Genomic DNA, 16929 nt, shown 5'->3' with positions numbered 1-16929 from the left:
GCTGTGTAATGTGAACAGCAAAATTTAACGTGAAAGAGTGTACCCATTGTTCTCTAAATGGTATATTTTTTAACCACCTCTCCCTTCTCCTCCACCAACTGCAAATGTTTCTCCTTCGCAGAGGCTAGCGAAGATTAGAAGGAGAAAATGGCAGACTTGGGATGATATGTTCACGGAGCTCCAGATGTCCTCCCACGCTGAAAGAGCACAGCAGAATGCGTGGAGGCAGTCAATGTCAGAGTGCAAAAAAGCACAATATGAACGAGAGGAAAGGTGGCGGGATGAATCGCGGGCTGAACAGAGCAAGTGGCGGGCTGAAGATGATAGGTGGCATCAGCTTGCAGACAGAAGGCAAGAGTCGATGCTCCGGCTGCTGGAGCATCGAACTGATATGCTCCAGTGTATGGTTGAGCTGCAGGAAAGGTAGCAGGAGCAGAGACCGCTGCTACAGCCCCTGTGTAACCAACAGCCCTCCTCCCCAAGTCCCATTGCCTCCTCACCCAGACGCCCAAAAACACGGAGGGGGGGCCTCCAGCCACCCAGTCACTCCACCCCAGATGATTGCCCGAGCATTGGAAGGCTGGCCTTCAATAAGTTTTAAAGTTTTAAACTGCAGTGTATCCTTTTCCTTCCCTCCTCCCCCACCCATCCCAGGCTACCTTGGCAATTATCCCCCTAGTTGTGTGAGGAATTAATAAAGAATGCATGAATGAGAAGTAACAATGACTTTATTGCCTCTGCTCGAAGGGGGGAGGGGAGGGTGGGGTGGTTGGTTTACAGGGAAGTAGAGTGAACCGGGGGGAGGGGGGGGAGGGGGCGGAGGGTTCATCAAGGAGAAACAAAACAGAAGTTTCACACCGTAGCCTGGCCAGTCACAAAACTCGTTTTCAAAGCTTCTCTGATGCGCACCGCGCCCTGCTGTACTCTAACTGCCCTGGTGTCTGGCTGCGCGTAATCAGTGGCCAGGCGATTTGCCTCAATCTCCCACCCTGCCATAAAATGTCTCCCCCTTACTCTCACAGATACTGTGGAGCGCACAGCAAGCAGCAATAACAATGGGGATATTGGTTTCGCTGAGGTCTATCCGAGTCAGTAAGCTGCGCCAGCGCACTTTTAAACGTCCAAATGCACATTCCACCACCATTCGGCACTTGCTCAGCCTATAGTTGAACAGGTCCTGACTACTGTCCAGGCTGCCTGTGTATGGCTTCATGAGCCATGGCATTAAGGGGCAGGCTGGGTCCCCAAGGATAACGATAGGCATTTCAACATCCCCAATGGTTATTTTCTGGTCCGGGAAGAAAGTCCCTTCCTCCAGCTTTCGAAACAGACCAGAGTGCCTGAAGACGCGAGCATCATGTACCTTGCCCGGCCATCCCACGTTGATATTGGTGAAACGTCCCTTGTGATCCACCAGGGCTTGCAGCAGCATTGAAAAGTACCCCTTGCAGTTTATGTACTCGGTGGCTTGGTGCTCCGGTGCCAAGATAGGGATATGGGTTCCGTCTATCGCCCCACCACAGTTTGGGAATCCCATTGCAGCAAAGCCATCCACTAAGACCTGCACGTTTCCCAGAGTCACTACCCTATCAGCAGGTCTTTGATTGCGTTGGCTACTTGGATCACAGCAGCCCCCACAGTAGATTTGCCCACTCCAAATTGATTCCCGACTGACCGGTAGCTGTCTGGTGTTGCAAGCTTGCACAGGGCTATCGCCACTCGCTTTTCAACTGTGAGGGCTGCTCTCATCCTGGTATTCTGGCGCTTCAGGGCAGGGGAAAGCAAGTCACAAAGTTCCATGAAAGTGCCCTTACGCATGCGAAAGTTTCGCAGCCACTGGGAATCGTCCCACACCTGCAACACGATGCGGTCCCATCAGTCTGTGCTTGTTTCCCGGGCCCAGAATCGGCGTTCCACGCCATGAACCTCCCCCAGTAACACCATGATTTGCACATTGCTGGGGCCTGTACTTTGTGAGAGGTCTATGTCCATGTCAATTTCCTCATCACTCTCGTCGCCGCGCTGCAATCGCCTCCTCGGCTGGTCCTGGTTTTGCTTTGGCATGTCCTGGCTCTGCATATACTCCAGGACAATGCGTGTGGTGTTCATAGTGCTCATAATTGCCGCGGTGATCTGAGCGGGCTCCACGATCCCAGTGCTATGGCGTCTGGTCTGAAAAAAGGCGCGAAACTGACGGAGGGAGGGAGGGGTGACTGATGACATGGCGTACAGGTACAGGGAATTAAAATCAAAGGTGGCTGTGCATCAGGGAGAAACACAAACAACTGTCACACAGAATGGCCCCCCCAAAGATTGAACTCAAAACCCTAGGTTTAGCAGGCCGTTGATTTCACGGAGGGAGGGGGAAGCAAATGAATACAGAACAAATCTGGTCCATCTATTTTTTACATCTTAAGCTGGTAGCAGACGGTGCAGCATGATTGATAGCCATCGGCATCTTCTGGGTGCTTGGCAGAAAATGATGTACTAGGACTGATAGCCATCATCGTCAAGAATCAGGTGCCCAAAGTGGAAAGTTTGGTGCAGTATTTCTTAGAGGAAGCTGCTGAAGAATTTTCCCGGGTGCCTCTGATTGAACTCACTGAGGAGTACGACGACGACGGATACCAATCGTAATACACCATCCACTGCCAAAAGGCAAGGAGCTGGTGCTGTGTAGCAATGCAGCCCCACGTCTGCCAGCACCCAGATGACATATGGTGACGGTGAGCTGAGCTGAGCGGGCTCCATGCTTGCCGTGGTATGTCCTCTGCACAGGTAACCCAGGTAAAAAGGCACGAATCGATTGTCTGCCATTGCTCTAACGGAGGAGGAGGGGCCTGACGACATGTACCCAGAACCCCCCCGCGACACTGTTTTTGCATCATCAGGCATTGGGATCTCAACCCAGAATTCCAATGGGCAGTGGAGACTGCGGGAACTGTGGGATAGCTACCCACAGTGCAACGCTCCGGAAGTTGATGCTAGCTTCGGTACTGTGGACGTGGTCCGCCGACTTAATGCACTTAGAGCATTTTATGTGGGGACACACACAATCGACTGTATAAAACCGATATCTATAAAACTGGCTTCTATAAATTCGACCTAATTTCATAGTGTAGACATACCCTTAGGCCCTGCTTCAGGTCTTACTCTTTCAGAAAGATCTGCACAGTACCTGCTTGCCTTAAAGGTGTAGTCCCATTGAATAGGACAGTTCGTGCAAGTAAGGCGTTTGGCCCTCTCTAAACAAGTAGCATAGTCACTGTTTACAGGGAGAACTTTAGAATCCAGTCAAAGTTAGACAGCGATGTCATAGAGACTTTAGGAGAAGGTTCTAGAAAAGGTGCAACCGAAGAGAGAATCCATTAGAGGCAGATTGTTAGTGAAGTTGTTTGGTCAGAAACTAGTCAAGCAGTTAGCAGAACCACTAAACCAGATAATGGAGGATGACCCTTCCACTGCGACTGCTCTGAGTCTATGCCAAATAATGTGAACTTTTTATTTCAACTACCCTGGGTCTGTACTAATCTTTCTTAATGGAGTACGATCTCATGGATTGCAGAAATTAGCCCGAACACAGGGACCAACACAGCGAAAGGAACAAAATAAAGCAGAGATTATATAAAATAAATAAAACAGCTTGTGATTTGGCAGCATTACTTAAACTGATACAGAGTAGGGAACCACATAATATCTTTCTGCTTTTCTGGATCATACATGTACAGACAATAATGCTCCTGTAAGGATATTTTTCTATATGCAAGTAGGTCAAATAATTATATTTCTGACCAACAAAGTGACTTGATCTCTGGAATGAATGCAATGTTGAAGTGGAGATTTTAAATCCCAGGTTCTGTTCCCATGTTAGCTTTAATTTTATCTCTTAACGATGGTGAATAGGTTGAAATTGGGATTTAGCTTTGTTTGTTTTCAGGAATCCTTCCTACTATTTAAGATAATTTCCTATGAATGTTATCTGATCCCAAACATCAGCCCCCAGAGTATAAGACTTCCCCACCTCTCCCCACAATAACATCCATCCTCCCAAACAGGTGCTAGCTGTACCCCCCAATTTATCTAGACATGTCTTTTCTGTGGAAGTGGGGAAGCCCTGCATTATTTTACTCACTCTCCAACTGTACTGACTTTCCAGGGAGAGCACAGTCTTTTTGTGTTGCTGTACCAGGTTTCAGGACATTTTTAAATGCACTAGATTCTTGTTATGACTATGTGATCCAGATTTCCCTCTAGGGTGAGCTCATGTGCAGCAATGAACCCTGCTTAATAGACACTGCACAGAACGCAATCAGTGCCACTCCAAAGGCGATCCAGGCACTTGACTGAGCACCTTGCTTCCTCACTGCTGCTTGCTATTGCTGTCAGGGAAAATGCCAAACCTTGAGCAGCCTTCTCCACTTCCCACCTCCTGCTACCAGCAGGAAAACTGGCACTGAACTCTCAGGGTCTCCCTACCTCCGGAAACCACTATGTAGTCCTTAATTCTGCTTACACTGGGATGACTGAATGCAAGCGGGAGTGTGAATGTGAGAGAAATGAGGCATGAGGGAGAGGTAACCACCATGGATGGCAGGTAACCAAAAAAGTATGGGAAGACGTCTGGTGGGGAGAGGGAGGAAGGTGAACTGAAACTATTTAATTTTTTCAAATGCTCTGGCTTTCAGTGACTTTGGGCTGTGGCCCCAAGACTCCACTGAATTAAGCTACCTTCAGGATCTATGGATCACTGAACCAATTCAGGACTCTCCCTGCATCCCCAACTTCACAGTAAAACAAAGAAAAAAATCAGGGAACTCCGAGTCTACATTAGTCTGCAGACAGTTAATCAAGTTACTTTACCAGACAGATATCCACTACCTAACACTGATGACTTCATCTTACCACTTGCAGGATCGTGTACTTCTCCAAACTGGACCTGATTCAAGCTTAGCATTTAGCTGACTATATCCAGAACTCATTCTTTTCTCCTGAGAGTGGCCTAGATTCCTTAGTTGGTACACATTGCACTGGTATTTGCTGAAAACTGCACCCATGCCAGTGGGGGCTGCTGCACCCAAGGAAGTTCACCCTTGATGAAGAGAAGGCAATGTCTGTTTCTTTGCTCCCCCTGGCCCTCAGGGTTCTGCAGGGGGAGGACAGCTCTTTAAATACTTCTGTCGGGGCTGTATAAGAGCTCCACCAGCAAACGCCACATGAGAGAGGTGCTAAATTAGCATGTTACCCAAGTGCATTGGTGAAGACCAATCAATTTGTTATTCTCTTATTCTGATTATTTGCATTGCTTGAACTGATTTGCTGTTTTTATTATAACTGCCAGGTATCATGTGAAGTGATAACTGGCTTGTGACCAGACTCTAACCTACCACGGATAGCTTGGTCTATCTATATTTTAAAAATGTGTTTATTAATTTCCTATGAGCTTTTTGACTTTTAGAGAAGCCTGTGGGTTCAGATACTCCAGTGCTATCAAGATTTATTATAAATATACAAATTAGATCCATTTCTTTATAGGTTACACTAAGATTTGCTTTGGACAGATTGCAAATGCTTTCTACTCCTAGAAGAATTCAAGTTAAAAAGGATCTAAAGTCTGTCAGCCTTTAACTATGTGTAATTGTATTTCAGTACTAGCTCTCATGTTAGTATAGATTCTGAAAATGTCATTTAGCTCTCTTCACAGAATGAGTTTAATACCCCGGCTTTTGAGTACATATGATGCTGCGGTGATGGTAACAAAGCATAAGCCTATCTTTTTTTAAACTGTGACTGCTTGTATTGTGGTACAATCTGAAGCCCGGTTTTTAAACATCGCTTTTGTGTCCTATTGTTCTCCTTAGGTTCCTTGTACAGAGCCTGGGAGCTTCAAGAATTTAGAAAACTACCAAGAATGGATGGGTGACATATTGCTATCTAGATTCATGGCCTATGAACAGGGATAGAAAGAAGATAAAAATCTATATGATCAGCATTATGTGGGGAGAGCCCAGTTACTCAGCCATTGTATTTTATATTTAAAGATATACAGTAGGAGGATTCATGGAGCTCCATGAAACATTTTCAGGTAGGACTCAAAATTAAATTTTTAACTTCTGTAGAGTTGGGGTTTGGACATTCATTTTCTGTTACATCGTAATACAATCAGATGTTATGATTTTGTATTATTACGATTTAAGAAAAAAGTCCATATACAGTATGTTGTATATTTTTTTAAATGGTTACTTCAAATACTGGACATTGTACATAATTGGAAAACAGTGACTGAAAGTGTCAACAAAGTGCTGACCATTTAGAAAAACAAAATGTATTACTGTACAAAGTGTATTCCAACAAAGTCTGATTCGAAAATATTTATCTCAGTAATATTCTGAAGTCTGAAAGAAAACAAAAACCTCCCAGAACAAATGTATGTTAGTTGTTCAAACAAATCTATGTGTCAAGGCAGTGTAACTAGCTGCTATTTGACATTTAGTGGGTATTTAAAATTTGTCATAAAAAGGGAATGGGTGTCATAAAAAGAAATGCAAACAGGGTGCTCTAACATACAACAGCCTCCCTGCTTTGAATTGGATCCACAGCATCATCCAAACTCTCAGATGCCAAATGCAGCCCTAGTGTAAGTGGATACAACTTGCAATAACTTCTGTGAGAGTTGACACTGCTTACACTAAGATTCGATTCATGCCCCAGAGATTTCATAGTGGTATACGTCACACTCAGTTTACACATGCACTGAATGTTAAATTGGCACAAGTCACATTACTGGGGCACTTATATCCATTTTTCTACATTATACCCGAGGTGTAACTTACACTATAATGACAGGTTTCAGAGTAGCAGCCGTGTTAGTCTGTATCCGCAAAAAGAAGAACAGGAGTACTTGTGGCACCTTAGAGACTAACAAATTTATTAGAGCATAAGCTTTCGTGGACTACAGCCCACTTCTTCGGATGCATCCTATTATTATTATGCTCTAATAAATTTGTTAGTCTCTAAGGTGCCACAAGTACTCCTATTCTTCTTTTTACACTATAATTTATTTCATTGCTGAATTTGGTCCAGTATTTGCATTTACATTAACTAGAGTAAAATCACAAGAGAGCAAACTGGAAAAATAAAAGTAGGGGTATGCCCAACTCTGCCCACTTGAAATGGCACGGGGAGGTGTCAGCCAGAGTCCACTGTGCAGATCTCCACGTCGGCTATGGCATACAAAGCACTGCCGCATGAGTTTGGCATGTCTGGGGTTGGCAACACTGCGTAACCGCCCTCCCAGACTACAAATCCCAGGATGCAATGCTTCACCTTGCTCCCGGCTGTGCATAGGACTGATGGGAATCGTTGTGGCGCACTGCATGCTGGGACTTGTAGTCTCCATCCGGAAAACCGCATTGTCTCCCTCTTTGCGCGGGTGCTGCGTTTTGTTGTTCCGTTCTTCTGGCCCCAGGGCTGTGCCGTGCCATGGAAGGCTGGCGGGTGTCCTGGCAACAGAGCCTAGCCAGCCCTTTTCCTGCTGTCCCTGAAGCAGGGAGTAGGGGATGTAGCAGCTGCTGCTAGGTGTGGGTGGGGGACAGGCTGCACATAGCCCTGCACCCTCCCCACTGCTGCAGCCACCTCAGCCCTCTCCTCCTCTGCCTCCCCCTTTCACCAGCCTGTGGATAAACAAAAGGAGGATACTATCTCCACCCTGCTCCTTGCCTGTATCTCACAGCTCTCCATGCGGATGGGACATATTTAGGGTGTTAGGGCAGGAGAGGTAGACACACACACACACACAGACTGCAAGAGGAATGATGCTTGAATCCATCCGTGTCACTGGTGAGTATTACTATTCGTTATTACCATTAGCTTTCAATCCTTCCCTTCGCATCCTATTCCTGCAGTTGCCAACTACAGCAGGAAAGCAACAGTTTAAGCAGGTAAAGTGATAAAAATGGCATAAAATACCCCCTCTCCCCATTAAATTATTAAATAACTGTTAATATTTAGTTTCTGATGTGCCTTCTGTCGTCCCCTGATGAAGTTGGGATGCTGCACTGTTATAATGAATAACGATCACATTGGAATAAAGCAATAGAAAAAAAACCCCAAAATTAAATACTAAATGACTCATAATTTTGTTCATGAAGTGGCCATCTCCCACCTGCTGATATATGTTCTAGGGCACAGCCTTGCAAAAATATAAACATTTCCTAGCAACATCAATTAAAATGACATCAAAACAGAAAAAAAACCCCTGTAAAATGGCATCCAAATAAAATGCTAAATGATCTCACTTAGTTTATAAACCCCTCACTTCCCGGGTGTTCAGTGACAAGGTGAGTTGGGGAGCTGCACACCTAAACAGCTTAAATTTAAAGAGAAAAGGGAGAGAACAAAGGAGGAAATGTAAAAAAATCAAATAAAACACTAAAGAATGCTAATAATTTTGTTTATGAGGCACCCTTCAATCCTAAGAAGTTGTAGAATTAAAATGTAACTACAGCATTTTAATGAAAACAAAAGAGAGGTAACAAAAGAAGCAAATAAAGCATTAAAAAATAGTAAAAATTATTGACAATTATTTCTTCAGTATCTTTCTGATCCCTTTGCCACTAATATGCTTAGAAAACTGTGCAGTTACTATATAAAAACATCAATAATAGAGAAAGCAGCATAGACTATAAATACCAATTAAAAAACTACTACATAATAAATGCATTATATAGGAATAATGTGTATATAGGAATATGTACAGTACTGTATACAATTACTTTTAAACTACAGGGCTATCCCATTAACTTCTTGTAGTTTGAAACTAGTTTGGTTTTGTTTTTCCCAATACCATTTCTTTGTTAAAAGATAGTCATTTTGTACATCATTTCTTAAAGTGCTTGTGGCCAATACAACCCACCACTGGGAAACCTGTCCAGCAATGAGGGGGCATGATGGAGTTGATTGTAAGTGCACTGTCACAAGACATTGTTATGCTCATTATTAGGATTTCTTTTAATTAGAATTAACCTGAGTAGCTTTATAGGCTTTTTAAATGTGTATGGCTTCAGATTGGTAGTGGCACTGTCAGTTGAGGGATGATGAAAATATCAGTATTTGGAAGTTAAAGGAATAGAAATAAGGATTACAGGGGAGAATAGATGAAGTCTCCCCTAGAAATGTACAGTAATAATAATAACAACCTTAAATTATAGTTAACTGTGCAGGTATTGCTTTTGGGTTCTGAGTCTGCTACTGAATCTGAATATCATAAATGACTTGGAAAAATGGGTAAAAAGCGAGGTGACAGTTTGCAGATGATATAAAATTACTCAAGATTGCAGTCAGCTTTGAACTTAACTAAGAGTTAAAAGGAATCTGGGTGACTGTGCAAGAAAATGGCAGATGAAATTCAGTATTGATAAATGCAAAGCAATGCACATAGAGAACATAATCCAAATGACGGGGTCTAAATTAGCTGTTACCACTCAGGAAAGAGATCTTGGAGTCATTGTGGGTTGTTCTCTGAAAAGTTCTGCATAATGTGTAGCAGCAGTCACAACAGTTAACAGAATGTTAGAACCATTAGGAAAGGGATAGATAATACAACAGAATATATCATAATGCCACTACATAAATCCATGGTACACTCACAACCTGAATACTGTGTGCAGTTCTGGGCACCAATCTCCAAAAAGATATTAGAATAGGAGAAAGTACAGAGAAAGGAAACAAAAATGATTACAGGAGTGGAACAGCCTCCATATGAGGAGAGATGAAAAAGTCTGCCACTGTTCATCTTAAAAAAAGAGATCGCTAAGGGGGTATACATAGAGGTCTATAAACTCAGGAATGGTGTGGAGAAAGTGAATAAGGAAGTGTTATTTACCCTTTTACACATAACAAGTATCGGGGTCTCCCAATGAAATTAATATGCCAGTAGGTTTAAAACAAACAAAAGAAAGTACTTCATACAACATACAGTCAACCTGTGGAACTCATTGCCAAGGGATGTTGTCAAGGCCAGAAGTATATATGAGTTGAAAAAAGAACTAGATAAGTTCATGGAGGATAGGTCCATCAATGGCTATTAGCCAAGATATCAGGGATGCAATTTGATGCTCTGGGTGTCACTAAACCTATGACTGCCAGAAGATGGGTCTGAACAACACTCGATAAATTGTCCTGTTCTGTTCATTTCCTCTGAAGCATCTGGCACTGGCCACTAATGCTGGACCAGATGGACCATTGGTCTTATGAAGAGTTGTCATTCAAAGGAAACTCTGTGCCTCAATGGAACCCAGTTGAAGCCACTGGGCTGAAACTTACCCTTGCAGCAAAACTTGTAGTTTTAATATAAAAATACACTTGGAATAGCAGATAGTAGGTTGCAAGATACAAATGTAAGTGGAATTTTTAAAGAATCATACTACCAGCGTTGACTTCTAAAATTTAATTTTGCAGGCATTTCGTAACACAGAGTAGACCCTGTAGATAGGCAGTAATCTGTTTTAATGTATGAGCTATTGTGATGGCATGAAAATTAGCCATTATGCATGCTCAGTAGAATTATTCTTTTTATTGAGCTTACTGACAAGCTGTACAATTAAAAACCATTTTCAGTCAATGGCAGAGCTGGTCATACCGCCTATATGGCTAAGGTTTCCCGACACTTTCCATTGTAAGACCCACATTGTGAGCCTCCGGAAAAAAAATCTCACTTCACACAGATAGAGACTAAGCAGACATGAGAGTGTCTTGGAAACTTGTAAAGTTGTCTAAAAATGCTAAGTATCTGAAAAATGTGGTCCTAGGTGTGTCAGATTGTGCACCCAAAATTAGTGGACATTTGACAATTTTGGCTTTAATTTCTCTGTGCTACAGTTCCCCAGCTGTAAAATGGGAATAATTCCACCATCTAATCTCACAGTGGTATTGTGAAGAGAAATTAATTAATGTCTGTAAGCACCCGGATACTACCATTGTGAGAGCACTATAGAAATGCCTAGGAGGAAATTGATAATTTGGTATTAAGTGCAGGGTTAGGATGGTGTGCATTAAATAATTCCTGAGGCTTACTGAATGAGGAGTGTAAAAAGAAATATTGACTAAATACACATAATTATACATATAATTCACATTTATAAAGACTGTATCATAATGCAGATGCACATGGAGGCTGAATTCGTGTTGCACAGGCATCTTTTGAGTTCTTTACTTTGCAACCCAATCGTTCTTCTAACATAGTTTTCCCCCTCCCCCCCATGTCATATGTACTATATATGCACCTATACATATGAAGTCTCTGTAGATTGTAAATTCTTCTTGTAGGGATCATGAGCAGCTTCATCACCAGGACAGGGAATAAGTGGAGGTGGCTGAAGCCTACCCTCTTCATGGTCAACCAGAGTCCTGCACGGACCCCGTGTAGATTAGGGCAGCCTAGAAGGCCACCTTAAGTTATGTCCCTGTTTCAGCAGCCCCTGTAAGCTTTTGCACGGATACAGAATCACCAGAATGCAGGTCTGCCTTAGCCATACTCACCCAATACATCACTGTTCCACCTCAGAATGTTCCCTATAGTGGGGGGCACCAGGTCATTCTATGCTTTGCATAGGGTTCTCCAGTACTGGGGCTATTCCCCAGAGAGGCCTTATACTTGCCCTAGGGCAGTGACTCACATCCTGTGTCTTCATATATGCTTTTACAGAGCCAAACACTGTTTGTTTATTGCACCCATCCTTGGATCAGTCTCCCCCTTGCTTACTACAGAGATTGGTTGCTACTGCAATATAATTTATAAATAATGAGTCAGCTGGAATACGTTTATCATTATAAGAAAAGGATGGCCAGAAAGGATTTTTTTGTTGTCACAGTGCTGCAAACCATGGTCACTGAGCACCACAGTGAAAGAGGGTTTAGGAGTTAGAAACTGTCATTTGAGCTAAATAAGAATACGGTGCACATATACATTTATGATATTGCACAGCCATCAGAATTTTGATTCTGCAGCCCTCTGCACAAATAATGCACGTTAGCTTGAGTCTTCAATACAGTCAGAGCATGTACCATCTATTAAATGTTCATGACAAATACTGAATTGTTTACAAGTTTAAAAATACCCAAAAAACACAACTGCAAATTTGTGGGATGAGTTAGAGGGCGGACATCAGTCCTAAAGACATTAGTGAGATATCTTCCCTACAACTTTTAGACTTTTGCTACTTTATTATTTTGTAAATGAATTGCTGTAAACTACTTGGCCTTTCTCCAAAATAGACAGCCAAACACATGATGTTATTGTGTCTGGTTGCTGTTATTGAATAGGAAAAAAACTCATATTAGGGTAACTTATTGAGAGTCATGCTCTAAAATAACAGTCACAAAATTAAAAAAAATCAGGGCCCTATCTTTACCTTCCCACAATTAAACACACAGGAGGGTGGGCTGGAGAAGAAATCTTTCTGAGGACCTCCATGCAAAGACTTCCCCCAAAATCAGTACAGTGAGTGGGACAGAATTTGCCTCTTATGCAGCAAAGGCCACTCTCCCTGTGTGCCATACAGCCTAATTCCACAGGGGATCATTACACAAACTAAAAAATATTTCCCCATGCTAATTTCCCCCCCTGCTGTTACTCACACCTTCTTGTCACTGTTTGAAATGGGCCATCCTGATCATCACTACAAAGGTTTTTTTTCTGCTGATAATAGCCTACCTTAATTGATTAGTCTCATTAGAGTTGGTATGGCAACACCCATCTTTTCATGTTCTCTCTCTCTCTCTCTCTCTCTCTCTATGTATATCATCTATCTTCCTACTGTATTTTCCACTCCATGCATCTGATGAAGTGGAAAGCTTATGCCCAAATAAATTTGTTAGTCTCTAAGATGCCACAAGTACTCCTCGTTCTTTTTAATGTAATAAATGACATGCCAGTTTCTAGATGTTGAAAGCAAATCGTTTCAGTAAGATATGATATGAAATTTAAATCTATATTAATAATTTCTAATAACCTCCAACAAATATTTGCTGCCACTGTGTTTCTACATGATCTGAAGCTAGGCATAGGCTAAAATAAATGCAGTTTATAAATGCAAAATATATGTTAATGCTACATTTTGATGAGGTCCCACATACACAAATAACGAAAGGCAGAATTATGTTTTTTTCCACAACAACCACAACTCATCCCCAGTCTTGGGCCTGAGTCTCTTTTTGCAGTGGGATAAATCACATGTAACTCCACTTAAGTAAATGGAGTTATAGTAGTATAAAACCATTGTAAGAGAAATCAGAATTAAGTCCCGTATATTTTCTATTGCTATACAGTGTATGGTGTTGATTTTCATGCTGTGCCATGAACCTTCAGTGTGCCTGAGCTGTAGCTGCTGTAGGAATCCTGACAGTTTCCTGACTTGGGTGTTAAGAACTCAGCCATAATATTGCAGAAAGTATTTCACATTTAATTGTAGGTTGGTTATAAAAGCAGAAAAGGGGGAATAAGGAGAAAACTACCCAGTCAGTGTACAAGTTGATCCACAGGTGTTAGGAAGGGACTGCACAATTGGATAGGGCCTCAATGTTTGCAGCTGCTGTGTGTTGCAGAGGGGAGCAAAAAACATGGAGAAAGCCAAACTGGAATAATGTGGTTTTAATAGACTCTAATGTTTTTTTTGTCAGAGGTATTATGTTTTTGTGATACAGTTGCTGGGTATTGTGCAGTGGGATCAACTGAGAGAACCTGTGTGTATATCACATAGTTTTAGAGAGGTCATCAGAGCTGCCCAGAGTCTGGAACAGATGCTCTTTTTAATTTTATTTTCTGTTGTATAAATTGAAATAAATAAAATAAAGTCAGGAAATTCATAATTATACTTCTGAGAACAGTTGAAACTTGGTCCCCTTGCACGTAGATGGTAGGGCATCAAAGTTGGTACCATGTACAATAATGTGATATACAGTATGGTGTCAACTCTTCACCTATGTGTGAGGGGGCCAATTTATTGGATTTTAATCTTAGTATTAACAGTTTTGTATTTAAAACAGGCAACCTCTTGTGGATTCTGTTTAATAGTACTGGGTTTCTTAGAAGCCAACTCATTTTTTGATTGGATAAAGCTATTTGTTGGTAGGCTGCAGTTGGATTTAAAACAATGTAGTATACCCTTCACCACACAAATCCCTACAACATGTGAATATACTTCAGCAACCATCTTTCTTTTATACTTATTTATATTTTACAAATCCTGATTTGTTTTTATATGGTTTCAAAGAGAAGCAAAGATGTTCCTTTAATTGTAGATTAGATAACACATACCAATGAAATGGATTGTCATACATCATTTTATTTTGTTGATTCAAGGCCACATCATCAAACTAGTAGAAATTCATAGGAGGGTATCACCATGTTTTGCTTTTCTAAGTTACTCTCTTTACTAAATACTTCAACATTTAAAAAAAAAAAACCCTCAACAACCCCAACAATTGACTGGAATTGTTTTACATTTTCAAGGCTCTCTGCAACACAAAGCACTAGAGAAGCATTTTACTTTCACATGAAAGCCAAGATTAGCTTTGTTTTTATTGGGGCTTTCTGCCTTAGGCTTTGTGGTCCCCAAAGGCAACCTCTGTGTGCACATCTATCACATAGAAGGTGAAATTCATCCTTGTGGGGAGTATCAGCTTATGGCCTATGCACCACTTATGGCCCCTTGAATCCTATTTTGAGTACTTAAATGGAACTTAAATGGTGCAGAGGCCTAGAAACAGATTTCCATGAGTGCTCAGCACCCCCATTTGGGGCTAGGTTTTCAAACACCTAACTGAAATGGTGAGATTTCAAAAGTGTTCAGCCAGGGCTGGCTCCAGGCACCAGCTTGGCAAGCAGGTGCTTGGGGTGGCCTCTCCAGAGAGGGGCGGCAGATCCAGCTATTCGGCGGCAATTCGGCGGACGGACCTTCACTCTCGCTGAGAGCGAAGGACCTTAAGCCGAATTGCCACCGCAGATTGTGATCGCGGTCGCGGCTTTTTTTTTTTTTTGGGGGCTGCTTGGGACGGCCAAAACCCTGGAGCCGGCCCTGTGCCCAGCACCAGGTTGTTTTTATTGAGAGCAATGAGAAAAATGCTGGGTTTTGAAAATCTGGCCACTTTGTGTAGGTGCCTGAATGGGAATGGAGCTGCCCTAGATACACATTTCCCATTTCTGTGCCTAAATTATAAGGATCCATGGAATGTAGGATATGGCCCTGAGTATGCACAGAGTTAAACTTAGTAAAAACCTCGGGACTTGGTCCAGCGTTAGACATATCCAAGCTGTAATTAACTATATATACACAATAATTATGCTCTAAATAGAACATTAACAAAGGGATCATTAAATCCCTCAAAGGTAACTGAATCAATAATTTAATTCCAGATTTATTTTCCTACTAAAATTAGACTTGGCTCTCAGAACAAATGAGACAAAAAATAACACCATACCACTATGTAAGTTTTGATGCTTTATGAATTCATTTTAATCTTTCACACTGTACAAACTCCTGTTCTTCAGTGCTACTTGGGATACTGGTGCAAGCAGTAAACAGATCAATGTACTGTGGTCTCGTGTACATTGTACATTCATGCAAAACATATCTAGAAATGGGGGGGAGGGGAAATACCACACACAGTCTTGGAGCGTCCTTCCAACACTGAAAGGATGAAGTTAGACATGCAGTAGAAGTTGAGAGTTACGAATTGACCGGTCAACCACACCCCTCATTTGGAACTAGAAGTACGCAATCAGGCGGCAGCAGAACCAAAAATAATAATAATAAAAAGCAATTACAGTACTTTGTTAAACATAAACTACTAAAAAAGAAAGGGAACATTTAAATTTTTTTTTGACAAGATAAGGAAACTGTTTCTGTTCTTGTTTCAATTAAATTAAGATGGTTAAAAGCAGAATTTTTCTTCTGCATAGTAAAGTTTCAAAGCTGTATTAAGTCAAAGTTCACTTGTAAACTTTTGAAAGAACAACCACAATGTTTTGTTCTGAGTTACGAACAGTTCAGAGTTATGAACAACCTCCATTCCTGAGGTGTTTGTAACTCTGAGATTCTACTGTATTTGGTTATTTTCCCTGTTCTGACAGCAGATATTAGTAAGATTAGTTTTGCTTTATGGTCCATTTGAGAGGCTTCCTTTACGCTTGGCACAGAGAAGGCTTCAGGGCATTACAGTTCAAGTTTAATAAGCTCAGTTTAATCAATGCAGGACAGACTGCTTATCTAGCTTATTTTGCTTTGGTGTATATTGTAGTGGTGTGAGAAATCACAATTCCCAGCACAAAGAAAACAATATCAAGTATCAGTCCCACAGAGTATGGTGCGGTCAGGATACTCTCCAGTGGGCTAAAGTTCACAAGCCACATTAGTACACATATATTTTGCTACACAATTAAAGGTACTTTTGGCAACAAGAAGAAAAGGATTGCTCTCATCTCTTTCTTGGGGAGAGGGTGAAAGGAGGAAGGTATAGAAACCTACCTTCAGGCATTTATTAAATCTAACAGTTTGAGGCTCTTTGCCTTTAATAAAGGTGGATGCTGTTTAAGGGCAAGTTTTCCAAGTGACCTCAATGTAGTCTCTAAATGTGGGAGTGCCAATCTAAGTGCTGGATCATGTGAAATCTTAAACAAAATTTTGGGCACACAGTTTTGGTTGTGCATGCAAAACTGAAAGTGTATATTTACTGACCACGTTTGAAAATTTAGCCACAGTATATACAAAACAATTAAATTCCAGCTATCTAACAGTGGAAATTTGTCACCTTCACTATGAACCTAACCAAAACAGTGTTGGGGTAGAGAAGGGTTTTCTATTGCTACAATGTAAGTGATTCCTTGGAACCAAAATAGCATGTCACAAGCATGTCTAAGAAATGATAAATGTGAAA

At 41.7% G+C, this 16929-nt stretch overlaps 1 protein-coding gene across 1 annotated transcript in view; it reads left to right on the top strand.

Moving 5' to 3' along the window:
- The first annotated feature begins 7405 nt into the window (after positions 1–7405).
- Positions 7406–16929, top strand: part of KIAA0895 (KIAA0895 ortholog) — a 42284-nt gene continuing 32760 nt past the window's right edge. Inside the window, exon 1 of the mRNA XM_034761201.1 lies at positions 7406–7836. Coding sequence (XP_034617092.1) covers positions 7809–7836 — 28 coding nt within the window. The 5' untranslated portion in view covers positions 7406–7808. The remainder of the gene's footprint in view (positions 7837–16929) is intronic.

Source organism: Trachemys scripta, chromosome 2 (assembly GCF_013100865.1).
Source record: "Trachemys scripta elegans isolate TJP31775 chromosome 2, CAS_Tse_1.0, whole genome shotgun sequence".
Classification (NCBI taxonomy): domain Eukaryota; kingdom Metazoa; phylum Chordata; order Testudines; family Emydidae; genus Trachemys; species Trachemys scripta.
The sequence above is the reverse complement of the archived record's forward strand: the minus strand, read 5'-3'. Positions and strand labels throughout refer to the sequence as shown.